The 18514-nt window shown below is 41.6% G+C and overlaps 1 protein-coding gene across 1 annotated transcript in view; it reads left to right on the top strand.

Annotated features, from left to right (window-relative positions):
• LOC122564546 (PH domain leucine-rich repeat protein phosphatase 1-like) overlaps positions 1-14317 on the top strand; it is a 193223-nt gene extending 178906 nt beyond the window's left edge. Inside the window, exons 16-17 of the mRNA XM_043719602.1 lie at positions 7387-7615; positions 12288-14317. Of these exons, the coding sequence (XP_043575537.1) occupies positions 7387-7615; positions 12288-13442 (1384 nt within the window). The 3' untranslated portion in view covers positions 13443-14317. The remainder of the gene's footprint in view (positions 1-7386; positions 7616-12287) is intronic.
• Positions 14318-18514: the final 4197 nt, after the last annotated feature.

The raw sequence follows: 18514 nt of genomic DNA, 5'->3' as shown, positions 1-18514 counted from the left end.
AGTAAGCCAGGAAAGAAGTAAATGTTGAATGAGTGTGAATGGGATGTTTGAATAATTGAAAATGCATTGACTCTGCAGGGAATAACCTATACAGAACCAGGACCTGAGGGTAAGGCGATGGGTGACAAACTTGGGAGGAAATTGTTCGCACTCTGAAATTGCTAAGCTGAGGATTGAGTCCTGAAGGCTGTAAGATATGTCAGGCTGAAGATGAGGCATTGTTCCTCCAGCTGCATTGAGCTTCACTGAAAGCACTGCAGCAGATCTGAGACACACATGCTGATCTAGGAATATGGTGTTTTAAAGTGACAGGCAACTGGATGCTCAGGGTCATTTTTATAGATAGAGCGGATGTGTTCTGCAGATGATCAACGTCTGCCTTTTGTCTCTGCAATGTAGAGGAGACCACATTGTGAACAACAATACAGTAATTTAGAATTAATGAAGGCAAATCGCTGCTTCATCTGGAAGGTGTGCCTAGGGCCTTGGATAGTGATGAGGGAGGAGATAAATGGGCAAATGTTGCACTTTCTGCAACAGCATGGGAAGAGGATATGGGAAGTGTTGGAAATGGAGGAGGAATGAACCAGGATATCCTGGAGGGAACAGTCCCTGTAGAATGCTGTCAGGATGGAGGGAATGCATCTGGTGGTAGCATCCTGCTGGACATGGCAGAAATGGCAGCTTGTGATCTGTTGGATGTGGAAACTGGTGGGAGGGAAAGGGTGAGGGCAGAAGTGTGGGAAACAGCTTGGACACGGCTAAGGGCCCTGGTCAGCAACGATGGCAGGGAATATTTGGTTGACGAAAAGGGTAAATGCCCCTTTACAGAAGATGGCATCATCAACACAGATGCGACAGAGACAGAGAAACTGGAAGAATGGAATGGAATGACATGTCAGCTGCAGTGCTCTAGATAAGACCAACATAAGTTGGAGGCACCTGATTTCGTTGTCCATCCAGGTACCTTGCAACTCAGACCTCACACCTGTTTCAGAGCATGAACACCTCCCTCCATACTTGTTTTCTACCCCAACCTGTTCTGTATGCAATGGTCCCAGCGCATTCAACCCTTTTTCAACTATTGGTCAGTTAAGGAGTGCAGATGCTCGAAGCCAAAGTCAATAGATGTGAAATTAGAAAAGCACAGCAGGTCAGACAGAATCCCTTTACAACTATTGACACTTTGCATTAGTCCCCCACTCAGCACTTAATTCTCTCCTGGCTTGCGATCAACAACCCTTTGCTTTCTTTTCATTTTTTGCTGTATCTGGGCACTGTCTCCATCCATTGAACACATTCACTGGTGACCCCCCCCCTCTCCCACCCAAGACATTAACACAAATACGAACATTTTTCTAACCGCTATCAATTCTAACAAAGGGTCACCAGACTTGAAATGCTAACTCTCTTCTCTCCATAGGTGCTGCCAGACCAGCTGAGTTTCTCCAGCATTTTGTTTTTGTACCATCCTTAGGGTCTTCTTCAGCTAGTGGTTCTTAGTCCTGTTTCCACTCTCAGTATTCCCTGACTGAAGTCCTGGGACTACTTTGGCTGCTTCAAGAGTTCACCAGTTTCTGTCACTAGGTGGAGCCTGATTGTTATTTTGTAACTTTATTGATATATTTACCTTTACTAATATATATATACCTTTACATAGTATTCATTTCATATTTAAAAATTATTTTAAACATTACTTAATTTATCAATGTAATTTGCAGCTTCCAATTTTTCCCCCTATGAAAAATCATACCTCTGTTTATTTGAACTATCAACTGAAAGTGAGAAACATGCAGACAGCATAAAGAAGGGGAGAAACTGTACTTGCTGTTATACGTAGATTTGCTACCCTCTGATCTGCATACTTGTAAGGTTGGTTCTAAACTCAATAGTTTTCTTATTTCCCTAATTGCCAGATTGCATCAGACTGTGCAGGCCTTCACAGTATCCACAGAAGGTCTGTGCCTATTCCATGCAAAAAAACAAGGATTTATGTACAAGCAGCTGATTGCAGCCTTGGAAGAACAAGTTAATCTAACTTGTCCATATAAAAGAATGTTACTTTTTAGGGACATTGAATCCAAATAAAGTGGCACTGTTTGTCTTGGGTTCAGGAAAGCTCAGCACAGCCATTAGCTTCTGATGTACCAGGTTGCAGTTTAACACAGTCTCTGAGGAGAGTGAGACAGAGCAAAGGAACAAAACAAGGCCTTCAAAAGTTAGCTGCATCAATCTTTTCCTTTCCCATCTCTCTCTCTTTTTCTGTGTGTAAAATTCCTTGTCCAGTTTTCTGTTGAATGAACAGAAAAAAATACATTTGGAAACATTAAAAGAATTAATTCTAAAACCCTGAAAGAGACAGGATTCAACCAAGCAACCATGAAGTAAAGACATATGTGAACAGGTTTATTAAGAAATATCTACATGAGTATAGTCAGAACAACATACAATGGATCCTAGAAATCTGAAAAAAAACATAGAGAATGCTGAAGAAACTCAGTATTTGTAGAGCGAGAATGAGTTAAAGTTTTGAGTCTGGTGATCCTTTGAAATGAGACAGGAATAATTAATGACCTCACAGGGATCCTCTTGGAAGGAGCGATCACAGTATTGTTGAATTTAGAATACAGATGGAGAGTGTGAAGATAAAAGTTGGAAGGTTATGTTGCAGCTGTGCTGGTGAGGCCGCACCTGGAGTACTGCATGCACTTTTGTTCTCCTTACTTGAGAAAGGACGTATTAGCACTGGAGAGGGTTCAGAGGAAGTTCACTAGGTTGATTCCAGAGTTGAAGAGGTTGGTAATGAGGAGAGACTAAGTAGACTGGGATTATATTCATTGGAATTCATAAGACTGAGGGGTGGTCTTACAGAAACATATAAAGTTATGAAGGGTATAAGATAAGATGGAAGTAGAAAGGATGTTTCCACTGTCAGATGAAACTAGGACAAGAGGGCATAGCCTCAAGATTAGAGGGAGTAAAGTTAGGACTGAATTGAGAAGGAACTTCTTCACCCAAAGGGTTGTAAATCTATGGAATTGCTTGCCCAGTGAAGTAGTTGAAGCTACTTAAATAAACGTTTTTAACAGTTATCCTGGACAAGCCCCCAAAGTGTTACAGCACAGGGTAAACCCTCTGCTAATTTAAACTAGCCACACAGAAAATGTTCATCTCGTGCTGTAATCTGTTAAATTGCAAGTGTCAAAGAACTATCCCAGATCTCACTGTTTAAAGTAAAAATTAACAATTTTATTATTTAAGTCCAAAAGACAAAATTAAATAACAACTATTTATAACTCCTTTCTCTTAAACCTATTTCTACCTCCCCACTCTACAATACAATAGTCCGATAAATTCCCTCTTAAATTTACGGCAAATCACTTCCAAACCTAGTTGACGCCTTCAGATGTCAAACTTTCTCTGTAGATTTCTCTAGGTCGTCTTCTCTTTGGTATTCGGCTTCACAGGTCTTCATATGAACAGGTACCTTTCAGAGAGTTATTTGTCTAGCAGTGTATATTTGTTGGTGCTGGCTTGGCCGTCTTTGCTGTTCTCCCTCCAATTGTTCAAAATGTCTGATTTTACCACTGGGGCGACATGGTGGCTCAGTGGTTAGCACTGCTGCCTCACAGTGCTAGGGATGCGGGTTCGATTCCCATCTTGGGCAACTGTTTGCACATTCCCCTGGGTGTTCCGGTTTCCTCCCACAGTCCAAAGATGTGCAGGCCAGGCGAATTGGCCATGCTATATTGCCCATATTGTTAGGTGCATTAGTCAGGGTAAATATAGAGTGGGGAAATGGGTCTGGTGGGTTGCTCTTTGGAGGGTTGATGTGGACTTATTGGGTGGAAGGGCCTGTTTTCATACTGTAGGGTATCCAATCTAATCTGTCTAATCTTATATCCCAAAACATTGGATCGTTTCATTGGTTAGGTGTTGTCAAAATACTAAATTCAAATTTGATTGGATTTTGGTATCTGGGGCCGAATTTGAACGTGTTTTTGTATCAAGGCAACACAGCTCCAGCTATTTGTTTCAACCCACTGTTACATTTTAAAATCTTTCAGAATACTTTGTGCCCACCAGAAATTTCAGCTCCCTGAAAGGTACAGTACACATCTACAACTTCATAACTGTTCATTCTACTGTGACATCTAGGAAGGGGAGTCTATTGTTGTTCTCTTTTTCTGTGAAATTTATGCACATCGACATACAAACTAGCAAAGGAACTCCACCGAAAACTGAAATACCTAGAAGAAGACTCATGCCACTCCATCCACTCCACTCAAGAATTCCTGAACATCATCAAATACACCAAGATAGAAGAGAACAAAATAATGGTCTCCTTCGACGTAACAACCCTATTCATGTCAATTGACATCAGCCTGGCCAAATAAATATTGACCTCACGAATAGATGAACCAAGGATACAAACACCAGACAGCACCAACTTTATCAGCAAGGACAACACCCTCAAACTAGAAACCTGTGCCTCACTACCCACTTCAATGACAAGACCTACAAGCAAATCAATGGAACACCCATGGGATCACCAATAACAGATTTCTTTAGTAGAAGCAGTAATGTAGAGATTCAAACAAACAGCCTTCCCCACGATCTAACCCAAACTTTGAGTCCACTACGTGGATGACACCTTTGTCATCACAAAACAGAACAAATTAGAGGAAACATACAACATCATGAACGTCATGATTCGGAGATGCCGGTGTTGGACTGGGGTGTACAAAGTTAAAAATCACACAACACCAGGTTATAGTCCAAAGGGTTTAATTGGAAGCACACTAGCTTTCGGAGCGACGCTCCTTCATCAGGTGATTGTGTGTAGAAACTTGATGTCTGTGTCGATATGTACAATCTTCTTGGAGATCCTCTCCACTTTAAGCCGGCAGTTAGTGGTGTCGATAGTAGTTATGATTCGGAGATGCCGGTGTTAGACTGGGGTGTACAAAGTTAAAAATCACACAACACCAGGTTATAGTCCAACAGGTTTAATTGGAAGCACACTAGCTTTCAGAGCGACGCTCCTTCATCAGGTGAAACTATCACTATTCTAACAGATGAAAGGCTTAACAGACAATCAATTTTTCAAAGTATAATTTCAGTTATATCACACTGCAAATTTTTGCTCTAAATTCTGTTACGATCGAGCCCTCCACAATCACCTGATGAAGGAGTGTCGCTCCGAAAGCTAGTGTGCTTCCAATTAAACTTGTTGGACTATAACCTGGTGTTGTGTGATTTTTAACTAACAACATCATGAACAACAGACTCCCCTTCCTAGATGTCACAGTGGAATGAACAGTTAATGGAAAACTGCAGGTCAAACCCTCAAGCCCTGACAACATCCTTGTAAATCTTTTCTGAACCCTTTCAAGTTTCACAATATTCTTCAGATAGGAGGGACACCAGAATTGCACACAATATTCCAAAAGTGGCTTGGCCAATGTCCTGTACAACCGCAACATGACCTCTCAACTCCTACACTCAATGCTCTGACCAATAAAAGAAAGCATACTAAACGTCGTCTTCACTATCCTATCTACCTGAGACTCCACTTTCAAGGAATTATGAACCTGTACTTCATAGTCTCTTTGTTCAGCAACACTCCCCAGGTTCCTACCATCAAGTGTATAAATCCTGCCCTGATTTGCCTTTCCAAATTAGAGCACCTCACATTTATATAAATTAAACTCAGTCTGCCACTCCTCTGCCCACTGGCCCATCTGATCAAGATCCCATTGTACTCTGAGGTAAGCTTCTTCACTGTCCACTACACCTCTAATTTTGGTATCATCTGCAAACTTACTAACTTCCTGAAAGTTATTTATGTCCTCCTTAGTGAAGGCAAATCCAGAGTATCAGTTGACTAGTCTGTCATCTTTTTGTTGTCAATTGTGAGTTCATCTGTTTCTAACTGCAAGGGACCTACATTTGTCTTCATTCTTTTACTCTTCACATGTCTATGGAAATTTTTGCGGTCAATTTTTATTTATTTCAAGCTTAGTTTCATGCTCTATTTTCCCCTTTCAAATTAAACCCATATCCCTCCTTTGCTGAATTTAAAATTTCTCCCAGTCCTCAGGTTTGCTGCTTTTTCTAGCCAATTTACATGCCTCCTCTTTGGTTCTAACACTATCTCTGATCTCTCTTGTTAACCACGATTGAGCCACCTTCCCTGTTTTACTGTTACGCCAGATAGGAATGTTCAGTTGTTGAAGTTCAAAGATGTGTTCCCTAAATGTCTGCCAGTGCCTATCCACTGTCAACTCCTTAAGTACCCTTGAACAGCTTATCCTAGCTAATGCATGCCTCATACCATCAAAGTTAACTTTCTTTAAGTTTAGGAGCCTAGTTTCAGATTCAATTGTATCACTTTCCACTTTAATTAAGAATTCTACCATATTATGAAGGATCTCGCACCACAATGTTGCTAATTGATCCGCTGTCATTACACAATACCCATTTCAAGATGATTTGCTCTCTAGTTGGCTCCTCAAAATATTGGTTGAGAAAAATATCCCTCATACATTCCATGAATTCCTCCTCCATCACATTGCTGCCAGTTTGGTTAGTCTAATCAATATGGGGAGAAAGTGAGGTCTGCAGATGCTGGAGATCAGAGCTGAAAATGTGTTGCTGGAAAAGCGCAGCAGGTCAGGCAGCATCCAGGGAACAGGAGAATCGACGTTTCGGGCATAAGCCCTTCTTCAGGAAGATTCTCCTGTTCCCTGGATGCTGCCTGACCTGCTGCGCTTTTCCAGAAACACATTTTCAGCTCTAGTCTAATCAATATGTACATTGAAGCCACCCATCGTAACTGCTGTACCCTTACAGCATGCATCTCTAATTTCCTGTTTGATACAATCCCCTACCTCACAAATCCCATTACTAACTTTTTCCCTATCATTTTAACATCTTCGGATCATTTTAACATTTAACAAAAACTGCAGCGGAATTATTTGTCCAGTTTAATTTGTGTGTGTTTAATGAAATTCTCAATACTGAATATTCTGAAACCTGAAATTCCCCACAATTCTCCACAGATAATGCTTCAAATAGATCACACTGCGGATTCACAGGTAACCTTGGTATTCTTTCCCATCAAGGGAAGTGTTTTGCTGTGTGCTACTGAAAGCAAATTCAGAATTGCATTCTTTATACGCCTACACCATTTCTCTGCCAGTCTTCACAGAATTTTTGAAGTGGACAATTGTTCAATAGCTTATGGTAATATTGCATTCTTTATGGATGAAAATGTACTTCAATCATTATACTTGTGATATGTGAGGTATTTCTCAATTCTGAAAACCTTTTATGTAATTGACATCTTTATATTCTATAATTGTTCTGATTTTATTATTTTAGGAAACTTGGAACTGCTGGACAGAAGCTTGGAGGCTCTGCTGTGCTTTGTCATATAAAGCATGACCCCATGGATCCTAATGGTTGCTTCACATTGACTGCAGCCAATGTGGGAAAATGCCAAGCTGTCCTCTGCAGAGATGGCAAGCCGTTGCCACTTTCAAAACTATACACTGTTCGTTGCGATGAAGAATTACAGAGAGTTAAACAACACAAAGCTATTGTCACTGAGGTAAGCTATCCAGTACTGAAAATGTGTTGCTGGAAAAGCGCAGCAGGTCAGGCAGCATCCAAGGAGCAGGAGAATCGACGTTTCGGACATGAGCCCTTCTTCAGGAATGAGGAAAGTCATTCCTGAAGAAGGGCTCACTTTCCTCATTCCTGAAGAAGGGCTCATGCCCGAAACGTCGATTCTCCTGCTCCTTGGATACTGCCTGACATGCTGCGCTTTTCCAGCAACACATTTTCAGCTCTGATCTCCAGCATCTGCAGCCCTCACTTTCTCCTCTAAGCTATCCAGTACTCAGCTCTATGAAGTTAAGTTACTTCAAGAACAGCTTTCCAAATAACCAATTCCTGCAAAATGTTTAATTTGAAACAGTTTTCGATTATTTCCAGATGTACAAGTTTTGAGATTTTCAATTAACTATCACATTCCTAGACTTCTGATTTTTTTTTTCACATCCCTGACCCAGTAGGCGATCTGCTGTTGTCTTGTTGAAATATCCAATGTAGCTGTTCTTAAGAGTGCAATTTATAAATTCAGGAATAATTGATGAAACCGATGATGTTTCTAAAATAAATTGTGCACCTTATACTAAAGGAACAATGGATGTGGTACTTAGACAATTCATGAAGAATAAACTTGCAGTAGACTCTGGTAGCAGTATTATAAAGTATACTTTCCAATCAATCAGCACTGTTATTCCCTTTTACATTTGTATTTTTGCATAGACAAATCATTTTGGGACAAAATGTCTTTTTTAACAATACTGAAACTAATTTTCTCACCATTCGCTAAAGCTGAGCAGCTGTGTTTATGCATATCTGCTGAGGACATAATTGACTTGAGTATCATATCCCTCACTTCAGCTTACTGTGAGAGAACAGCAGACAGAATTGTCTAAAATTACTTTGCGGAAGAGAAATATGTGCATTTCATAGTCTTATTATCAAACGTTATTGCCTCCAACCAATTTATAGCAATTTATAACAATTCTCATAGAAAAACTTTTAAAAAGTTATTCTGAAAAAAGGTCACCCTCATGAATGTGGCCACATCTGAAAATCAGAGGAAAAATGTTTGAAATTAGCTTCAGGGGAAAAAAAAAACAAGCTTGAGGCCACAGTCAGTGTCGCGGATTGGACTGCAGTACTGTCACTTTTTGAACCATAATTCTTCCTCATTCATTCATCGTACATAGTTAACTAAGATCTGCTACTATCCCAAAAGGAACTGTACCAGGCATACATAAAAATGAGATATCAACCTGGTGAAGCACACAACAGAACTACTCATGTGCCAAACAGTGTAAGTAGCTTGGACAGAGCTAAGCGATTCCACAGCCAATTGTCAGATATAAGTGTAGCAGTCCTACCATAGCTAGCTGTGAACGATGATGGACAGTTAAACAACTTACTGGAAAAGCAAGCTCCACAAATCTTCCTATCCTCAATAATGGAGGAGTTTAGCACACAGTGCCAAAGATAAGACTGAAGCATTTATGACTATTTTCAGCCAAAAGTGTTGAATGGATAATCCATCTTAGCCTCCTCCAGAGGTCCTCAGCCTCACCAAGGCCAGTATTCAGCGGATAGATCCAAGCCGACCAATTACTACCCTATCAGTCTACTCTCAATCATCAATAAAGTGATGGAAGGTGTCTCAACAATACTATCAAGCAGTATTGATTAACAACATCCTCCTCACTCATGCTTAGTTTGGATTCTACCAGGGCCACTCAGCTCTTGACCTCATTACAGCCTCAGTTCATACATCAAGGCTGCATTGAACTGAGTGCAATGTCAAAAAGCTTTAGCAAACAGAATTCACTGGGGATCAGGGAAGACTCTCTGCTGATTAGATGATGTTGTTCAAATCAGTCATCTCAGCTCCAGGACATCTGTGCAGCGTTCGCCAGGGTAATGTTTGGGCCCAATTGTCTTCAACTGTTTCATCAATGATTTCCCATCTTCATAAGGTCAGAAGTAGGGAGGTTCACTGATGATTGCACGATGTTCAGCACTATTTGTGACTCCTTTCATACTGAAACATTCCATGTCAAAATACAGTAAGACCCAGCCAATATCTAGTTTTGGGCTGGAAAATGGCAAGTAACATTCACAACCGCACAACTAACACCTTCCACCCCGACCACATGTTCCCAGACACCTCCCTCCTCTTCCTGAACCTCTACATCTCCATTTCTGGTGACTGACTGAACACAGACATCTACTACAAACCCACCAACTCCCACAACTACCTGGACTACACCTTCCACCCTGCCTCCTGTAAAAACGCTATCCCTTATTCCCAATTCCTGCGCCTCTGCTGCATCTGCTCCCAGGATGACCAATTCTACCATAGAACATCCCAGATGGCCTCCTCCTTCAAAGACCACAATTTCCCCTCCCATGTGATGACGATATCCTCCAATGCATCTCCACCACTTGCAGCACTTCTGCTCTTGAACCCCATCCCTCAAACTGCAACAAGGACAGAACCCCCCCTTCCCGGTCCTTACCTTTCACTCCAACCTCCAGATACATCACATAATCCTCCACCATTTCCGCCACCTACAAACAGACCCCACCACGAGGGATATATTTCCTTCCCCATTCATCTGCATTCCGGAGAGACAATTCCCTCCGCGACTCCCTTGTTAAGTCCAAGCCCCTCACCAACCTACCCTCCACTCCAGGCACCTACCCCTACCAATGCAAGAAGTGCAAAACCTGCACCCACACCTCCCCCCTTACCTCTGTCCAAGGCTCCAAAGGATCCTTTTACATCCAACAGAGATTTATCTGTACTTCCACACACATCACCTACTGTGTCCGTTGCTCCTGATGTGGTCTCCTCTACAATGGGGAGATAGAGCCAACTTGTGGAATGTTTCAGAGAACATCTCACTATACAACTCACCGCTCTGTGGTCGAACACTTTAACTCCCCCTCCTATTCTACCAAGGACATCCAAGTCCTCCACCACCAAACCCTAATGACCTGCCGCCTGGAGGAAGAACGCCTCATCTTACGCCTTGGGAACCTCCAACCGCATGGAATCAATATGGATTTCACCAATTTCTTCACTTCCCCTCCTCCCACTTATCCCAGAGCCAACCATGCTAGTCAGCCCTGTCCTCTTGAACTGTCCTACCTGTCCATCATCCTTCCCACCTATCCACTCCACCCTCCTCTCCATCCTACCGCCTTCACCCCCACCTTCATCTACCTATCGCTTTCTCAGCTACCTTGCCCTCAGCCCCACCCACCGCCCATTTATCTCTCAGTCCCCTTGGGCCAGAAGCCTCATTCCTGATAAAGAGCTTATGCTCAAAACGCCGACTTTCCTCCTCGGATGCTGCCTGACTGGCTGTGCTTTTCCAGCACCATAGTCTTTGATCACTGCACAAATGCCAGACAATGACCATCTTCTCCATGAGAGAATCTAACCATCACCACTTGACATACATTGGCATTACTTTCACTGAATCCCATACAATCAACATCTTACGTGTTACCATTGACCAGAAATTAAACTGTAGTAACCACAAATATTGTCCTGAAGTGAATAACTCATCTCCTGACTCCCAAAATCTGTCCACCATCCACAAGATATAAGTCAGGAATTCTCCCCACTTGCTTGGGTGAGTACAGCTCTGACAATGTTCAAACTTGACACCATCCAGGATAGAGCAGCCTATTTAGTTGATAAAGACATGCACAAACATTCACTCCCTTCAATTTTTAAGGAAATAAGAGCACATCTGTAAACTCTAACCCTAATAATTTTATTGCATGGTATACATGCAGCCAACAAAGCTGTAACAATCCCAAATTAATTCTCAATACAGTGATGACCTGAACTTCAAAAGATTCTACTGATTCTCCCTTTTCTGGAAATGAAATGTTTGTGCTAAGGTTTCTTCAGATTGAAACACCTGGCTTGACTGATCCAGGAAACCATAATTTCTGTATTGAGTAGCAGAGCAGAGAACAGTTGTTTTGACCAAGTAAAACCTTTGGCATAACCAACTTGTCATGTATTTTTGTTAAAATTACCTTCCATAATTATATTTTAAAAATACTTAACCTAAGAACTGTTGCTTTTTGAAAAGTCTGATATTCTCATGTCTTGATTTCTGAACAAATCATGACACAAAGAAGCTGCTGCTGCTGCTGAATTCCAATTCTGACCAAATTAAAAAAAAATGTAGGATGTAGCTTTTTTTTCTATTTTGTATTGTCTACAAATATAGGGTAGCATGGTGGCTCAGGGGTTAGCACTGCTGCCTCACAGCAGTAGGGACCCAGGTTCAATTCTAACCTTGGGCAACTGTCTGTGAGGAGTTTGTACATTCTCCCTGTGTCTGCGTGGGTTTCCTCTGGCTGTTCTGGTTTCTTCCCACAGTCTAAATATGTGCAGGTTAGATGGATTATTTGTGCTAAATTGTCCATAGTGTCCAGGAATGTGTAGATTAGGTGGATATTGGCCATGGGAAATGAGAAGTTGCAGGGATTGGGTGGGCGCTCTTCAGAGGGTCAATGTAGACTTGACAGGCCAAATGGCCTGCTTCCACAGTATAGGGAGTCTGTGAATGTTTTATTCTGCATAATTTCTACACCTCCTTTATCTATTATTTGCACTCGTTCTGAAATTAATGTTTCCCCTTTTATTATAGGACAATAAAGTTAACGGTGTGACTGATTCTACAAGGATTTTGGGCTACACATTCCTTCATCCATATGTTGTGCCTCGACCTCATGTTCATTCTGTTACACTCACTCCTCAAGATGAGTTCTTCATTCTGGGTAGTAAAGGTCTCTGGGACAGCATTTCCCATTTGGAAGCTGTCGAGTCTGTGAGAAATGTCCCTGACGCTCAAGCTGCTGCCAAGAAGCTTTGTACCCTGGCCCAGAGCTATGGATGCAATGATAGCATCAGTGCTGTGGTTGTCCAGCTGAACGTTAGTGAAGACTGCTTCTGCTGTTGTGACATGAATGGTGTACCACCTCCCAGCCCAGGTATTTTTCCTCCATCAGTAAATGTGATAATAAAAGACAGACTGGGGGATACCTTGGGAATGCCATCATCTAGCAGTGGTGTTGCCTCAGAGATAAGCAGTGAAATATCCACCTCAGAAATGAGCAGTGAAGTGGGTTCTACGGCCTCTGATGAGCCTCCTCCAGTCACAATTAATGATGGGGGCTCCTCGTTCCATGGTGAGCAGCGTTGTATGCTGCATCCAGTATGTTTGACCAGCTCATTCCAGCGGCAGCTGTCCAGTGCCACCTTCTCCAGCACGTTTTCAGATAATGGATTGGACAGCGAAGATGAGGAGCCTATTGAAGGTGTGTTTTCCAATGGCAGCAGAGTGGAAGTTGAGGTTGACATTCATTGTAGTCAGATGAAGGAAAAAATGTCAATGCACTTAACTTCTGATGCGTGCGATGAGGGAATAGTAATCAGCGCAAATGAAGATGAAAACTCTGAAAAAACACATCTTCTTAAAATGCATGGTGACAGTGATTGGCTGGATAATGACAGCAGTAGGTTTGAGTACTCCACTACAGGGACTATTGGTCGAAGGCGTGGAAATGGTTCTGTTGCACCTTCGGAGAAGAGCCACAACTTGATTGAGGTGGCAGCTGATGTACCGATGAAAAAGAGTGGAGGCTACTTTGCTGCCCCTGCACAGCCTGATCCAGATGATCAATTCATCATTCCCCCAGAATTGGAGGAAGAAGTGAAGGAGATTATGAAGCAACACCAGGAGCAACAGCAACGTCAGTATCAGTTGGACCAGCTCCCAGATTGCTATGATACACCTCTATGACCAGCAGGAAAACAATTAGTTTTAATCAATTTGAACCTTGTATGCTCTTTTTACTTCTAAATTGAGACTGTTCAGTTGAGATATTTTTGTCGCCCTTTCTAAGCCCTCTCTGCCAGTTGCACACACTGATGTGCAGCCATTTTTTTAAAAAAATCATCTTTAGCACTGTTCTTATGTTGTGATTAATTAAGATAAAAAAATTAACAAATTTTCATATAGAACATTGTTTGTACAAGACGAGAACATATTTAGTATATTGCAGGCTGTCATTATTTGTAAACTATTGAGTATTTGTTTTAAAAACAGAAGCCTAAGTATTATGAATGAATGATTCTAGATAATGCTATAAATGTATTTTTAAAATCATGGCTTTTTAAAGTGAAAGTCATAGAAATTTGTAGACTTTAAAGACTAACTCCTAGGAGTTGCAAACTCATTAATGTGACATAGTCACTGAGATTTTACTAATCTTCTCCGAGAGAACAGCTGATTCACAAATTATTTGTAAATAGTTTAAATGTTGTATAGTGATGCAAAAACACAATGTTACACCATCAGAGTCCTGTATCGGGAAGAGAATAAAGCAAAGAGGACTTTCTTTTTAAAAAATCATCCCCTGAATGCAACTATAATGAGGTAATGAGTAACTGGATTTTGATGTGATTACCACCTGCCATGCTTTCTCTTTTCGGATCACCTTTTGTTCTTTCAGTTGGCCTGCTTTTACAGTTGAGTTCCTGCTCTACCATGTCGTCTGCTGCTCAGACCAGCAGTGTCCTAATGTTGTCACAAAGAAAATAAAATGATATACAAAGGACTCTTAAATAGATATGTTAATACACTTTTGTTTAAAATAAATCTGCAGTTTAGGTAAACCTGTATGGTTCATCTTTCATTAAAGATCAATTCCTAAGCAGTATACTTCAAGAGACCAAAAAGGTATTGCATAGAACCAAGGTGTTTTTGTTGTCACTGCCTTATTTCAGTGTTTCACAAAGAGGAAAATACCAGCCTTTTATGACTTGATAATAACTATAGATTCACAATGGGTCTTATGCGTACAGTATCTTTGCAGGAATTTACTAGGAGAGATAGATGGGAGCTGGGTGAGAAAATCAATATGAAATTCTGACATGAGATTTGCCTGTGACTCAATGGGTACCACTATAACCTCTGAATCAGAAAGTTGAGAATTTAAATCCACTGCAGAAACCTGTGCACAAAATCCAGGCTGACCAATACTGAAGAAGTGCTACACTGTAAAACATACTGTGAGATGTTAAACTGAAACTTTGTCTGCTCTCAGACTTGCATAAAGGGCATTTATTTTGAACAATAGCAAGAATGTTCTTCCCTTTAATCCCTGCTTGTCCAATTCGAGAAAGGCAAAGAAAATAATAGACTAGGAAGTCCATGTGGATTTTGTTTTGACCAGAGAATGTTAGTCATTTGAATTCTAATGCTTGGTGGATAATTTTCAGTCCACATACTCTGTAATATTTTTCGAACATTGTTCAGAAGTTATATGTTAGTGTTACAGTCAGATGGCATCAACAATTATGATCAGTAACTGTCGAGCAAGGATTTTGTGTCCCAAACCTGTTTAGCAGACTGTTTCATGTGTGTGGCATTCAAGACCTAGAACAGACAAATCACATAGAGTCATTGTTTAATACAGCATGGGATCAGGCCTGTCAACCCAAACTGGTCCATGCTGACCACTCAGCCAGTTCCTGTTGCCTGAATTTTATCCATATCAATCTAAACCCTTCCCATTTATGTACCTATCCTAATGTATTTTCAATGTTGTTACTGTACCTGCGTCAACCACGTTCTCTGGCAGCCCATTCCATATACGCACTACTGTCCATGTGACAAAGTTGCCCCTCAGGTCCTCCTTAAATCGTTCCCCTCTCACCTTAAACCTATGCCCTCTAATTTTCAATTCCCCAACCCTGGAAAAAAGACTACAGTATATACATTCATCCTACCCATGCCCCTCATGATTTATGCACCTCAATAAGGTCACCCCTCATTCTCCTACGTTCCAAGGAATAAAGTCCTGGCCAACCTCTCCCTATAACTCAGGCCTACTAGTTCTGGTAACATCCTCGTAAATCTTGTTTACACTCTTCCCAGTTTAATTATGTCTTTCCTATGACAGGGGGACCAAAACTGAACACAATACAACCAAGGGCGGCCTCACCAATGACTTATACAACTGTAGCATGTTTGATACCATGTTTGATACCTCAAGAATTAGAGAGTGCAGCGTAGGTTCACGAGGTCAATTCCTGGAATGGCTGGATTACCTTACACTGAAAGACTGAAGCGACTGGGCTTGTATACCCTTGAGTTTCGAAGATTGAGAGGGGATCTGATTGAGACGTATAAGATTATGAAAGGATTGGACACTCTGGCAGTAGGAAACATATTTCCACTGATGGGTGAGTGCCGAACCAGAGGACACAGCTTAAAAATACGGGGTAGACCATTTAGGACAGAGCTCAGGAGAAACTTCTTCACCCAGAGAGTGGTGGCTGTGTGGAATGCTCTGCCCCAGAGGGCAGTGGAGGCCCACTCTCTGGATTCATTTAAGAAGGAGTTGGATAGAGCTCTCAAAGATAGTGGAATCAAGGGTTATGGAGATAAGGCAGGAACAGGATACTGATTAGGAATGATCAGCCATGATTATATTGAATGGCGGTGCAGGCTCGAAGGGCTGAATGGCCTACTCCTGCACCTATTGTCTATTGTCTATTGAATTGGGGTGTCTAATCCAAACAAAGTAGATAACCACTTATAACTTGTCTTAATGACAATTTTGAAATCATACAATAGTACGTACAGAAGCAGGTTATTTCAGTCTATCAGGTCTGCACCAACACATTCAAAAAATAAACCAGTTGTTACACCACTGCTTCTTTGCATTTGCAAACACTTTATAATCTTCAAATATTTATACAGTTCTCTTCTGGAAACCCTGTTAAATCTGTTTTACTTGCTAATGCTATTCAGGACATTTAGCTGATGAGCTTGGGTCATTATCACAATTGACTTAAAAGCGGGACAGAAGTCATGATCCAGATCAAACCTGTTTATGTAATCTCAGTCAGTAACTGAACACTGATGCGACCAATAAGTTCTGTTGGTAGAGGTTTTTGTCACTCAAAGCAACTTAGAGCCACTAGACCTTGGAGTGCAGGTTCATAGCTCCTTGAAAGTGGAGTCGCAGGTAAAAAGGATAGTGAAGAAGGCGTTTAATATGCTTTCCTTTATTGGTCAGAGTATTGAGTATAGGAGTTGGGAGGTCATGTTGCGGCTGTACAGGACATTGGTTAGGTCATTGTTTGAATATTGCATGCATTTCTGGTCTCCTTCCTACCAGAAAGATGTTGTAAAACCTAAAAGGGTTCAGAAAAGATTTACAAGGATGTTGCCAGGGTTGAAGGATTTGAGATACAGGGAGAGACTGAACAGGCTGGGGCTATTTTCCCTGGACCGTCGGAGGCTGAGGGATGACCTTATAGAGGCTTACAAAATTATGAGGGGCATGGATAGAGTAAATAGGCAAAGTCTTTTCCCTGAGGTCGGGAAGTCCAGAACTAGAGGGCATAGGTTTAGGGTGAGAGGGGAAAGATATAAAAGAGACCAAAGGGGCAACTATTTCACGCAGAGGGTGGTACGTGTATGGATTGAGCTGGGGAGAAGAACAGACAAAGGAAGTACATGGTGAGGTCATTGCAGGAGAGAGAGAACCTGCACAGTTACTGCCTTTGCTGTTTGAATTCATGTATCGCTGGACATCAGAGTGCGTCTGGGAAAATTAACAAGCAGTGAAATTCACAATTGATCTTGGAGGGACTGTTGGGCGAAGTTCACAGCACAGAATCAGATAAGTTAATCGTTGTTTTTAAGTGTGGCCCACAGAGAATCTGCAGCAGGGAGTAGAGTGGGTTCTTTCTTGATTATATGTTTTTTGGAGATATATCTCTTGATTAAACTTAAAATATAAGCCATAACTATTAATTTAACCTGGGGCAGTGTTTGTAGAGGAATACGAGGGTGTTATTTTCTGGGTCTGTAGATTGTGAAGGAGCAAAGATGACCTTTTAATACAGTGATATGTACTTCTTGTCAGATGTGTGAGTTTAAAGAGAGTTTAAGGGTTACTGCGGATTATATCTGTCATAAATGCTGTAGGCAGCGAATCTTATCAGATCGAATGGATCAGTTGGAGAGACAGTTAGAAGCAATGAGTTTGCAACAGCAACAGTATGTGATGGATGGCAGTTATAGGAAAGGGGGAATGTCTCAGATACAGTCACATAGATGGGTTAACTCCAGGACGGGTAAGGGAGGTAGGCAACTGGTGCAGGAGTCTTTTGTGGATATACCCATTTCAAACAGGGATGCTGTTTTGGAAAATGTAGGGGATGATGGATTCTCAGGGGAACGTAGCATGAACAGCCAAGTTTTTGGTATTGAGACTGGCTCAAATGCAACGAGGGGTACATCTGATTCCAAGAGATCAATTGTGTTAGGCGGTTCTCTAGTCCAAGGTACAGACAGACATTTCTGAGGCCAGCAGCAAAAAAGCAGAATGGTGTGTTGCTTCCCTGGTGCCAGGATCAAGGATGTCTCAGAGACGGTGCATTGTTCTCACGGGGGAGAGTGGCCAGTAAGAGGTCATTGTACACATTGGAACCAACAACATAGGAAAAAGGTTGAGATTCTGAAGGGAGATTACAGAGAGTTAGGCAGAAATTTAAAAAGGAGGTCCTCGAGAGTAGTACTATCTGGATTACTCCCGGTATTACGAGCTAGTGAGGGCAGGAGTAGGAGGATAGAGCAGATGAATGCATGGCTGAGGAGCTGGTGAAGGGGGAAAGAATTCACATTTTTGGATCATTGGAATCTCTTTTGGGGTAGAAGTGGCCTGTACAAGAAGGATGGATTGCACCTAAATTGGAAGAGGACTAATATACTGGCAGGGAATTTTGCAAGAGCTGCTCGGGAGGATTTAAACTAGTAAGTGGGGGGAGGGAGGGGGAGAGGACGAGGGGGGCCCC

Source organism: Chiloscyllium plagiosum, chromosome 29, assembly GCF_004010195.1.
Source record: "Chiloscyllium plagiosum isolate BGI_BamShark_2017 chromosome 29, ASM401019v2, whole genome shotgun sequence".
NCBI lineage: Eukaryota > Metazoa > Chordata > Chondrichthyes > Orectolobiformes > Hemiscylliidae > Chiloscyllium > Chiloscyllium plagiosum.
Note: the sequence above shows the minus strand (reverse complement) of the source record. Positions and strands in the feature narration are given on the sequence as shown.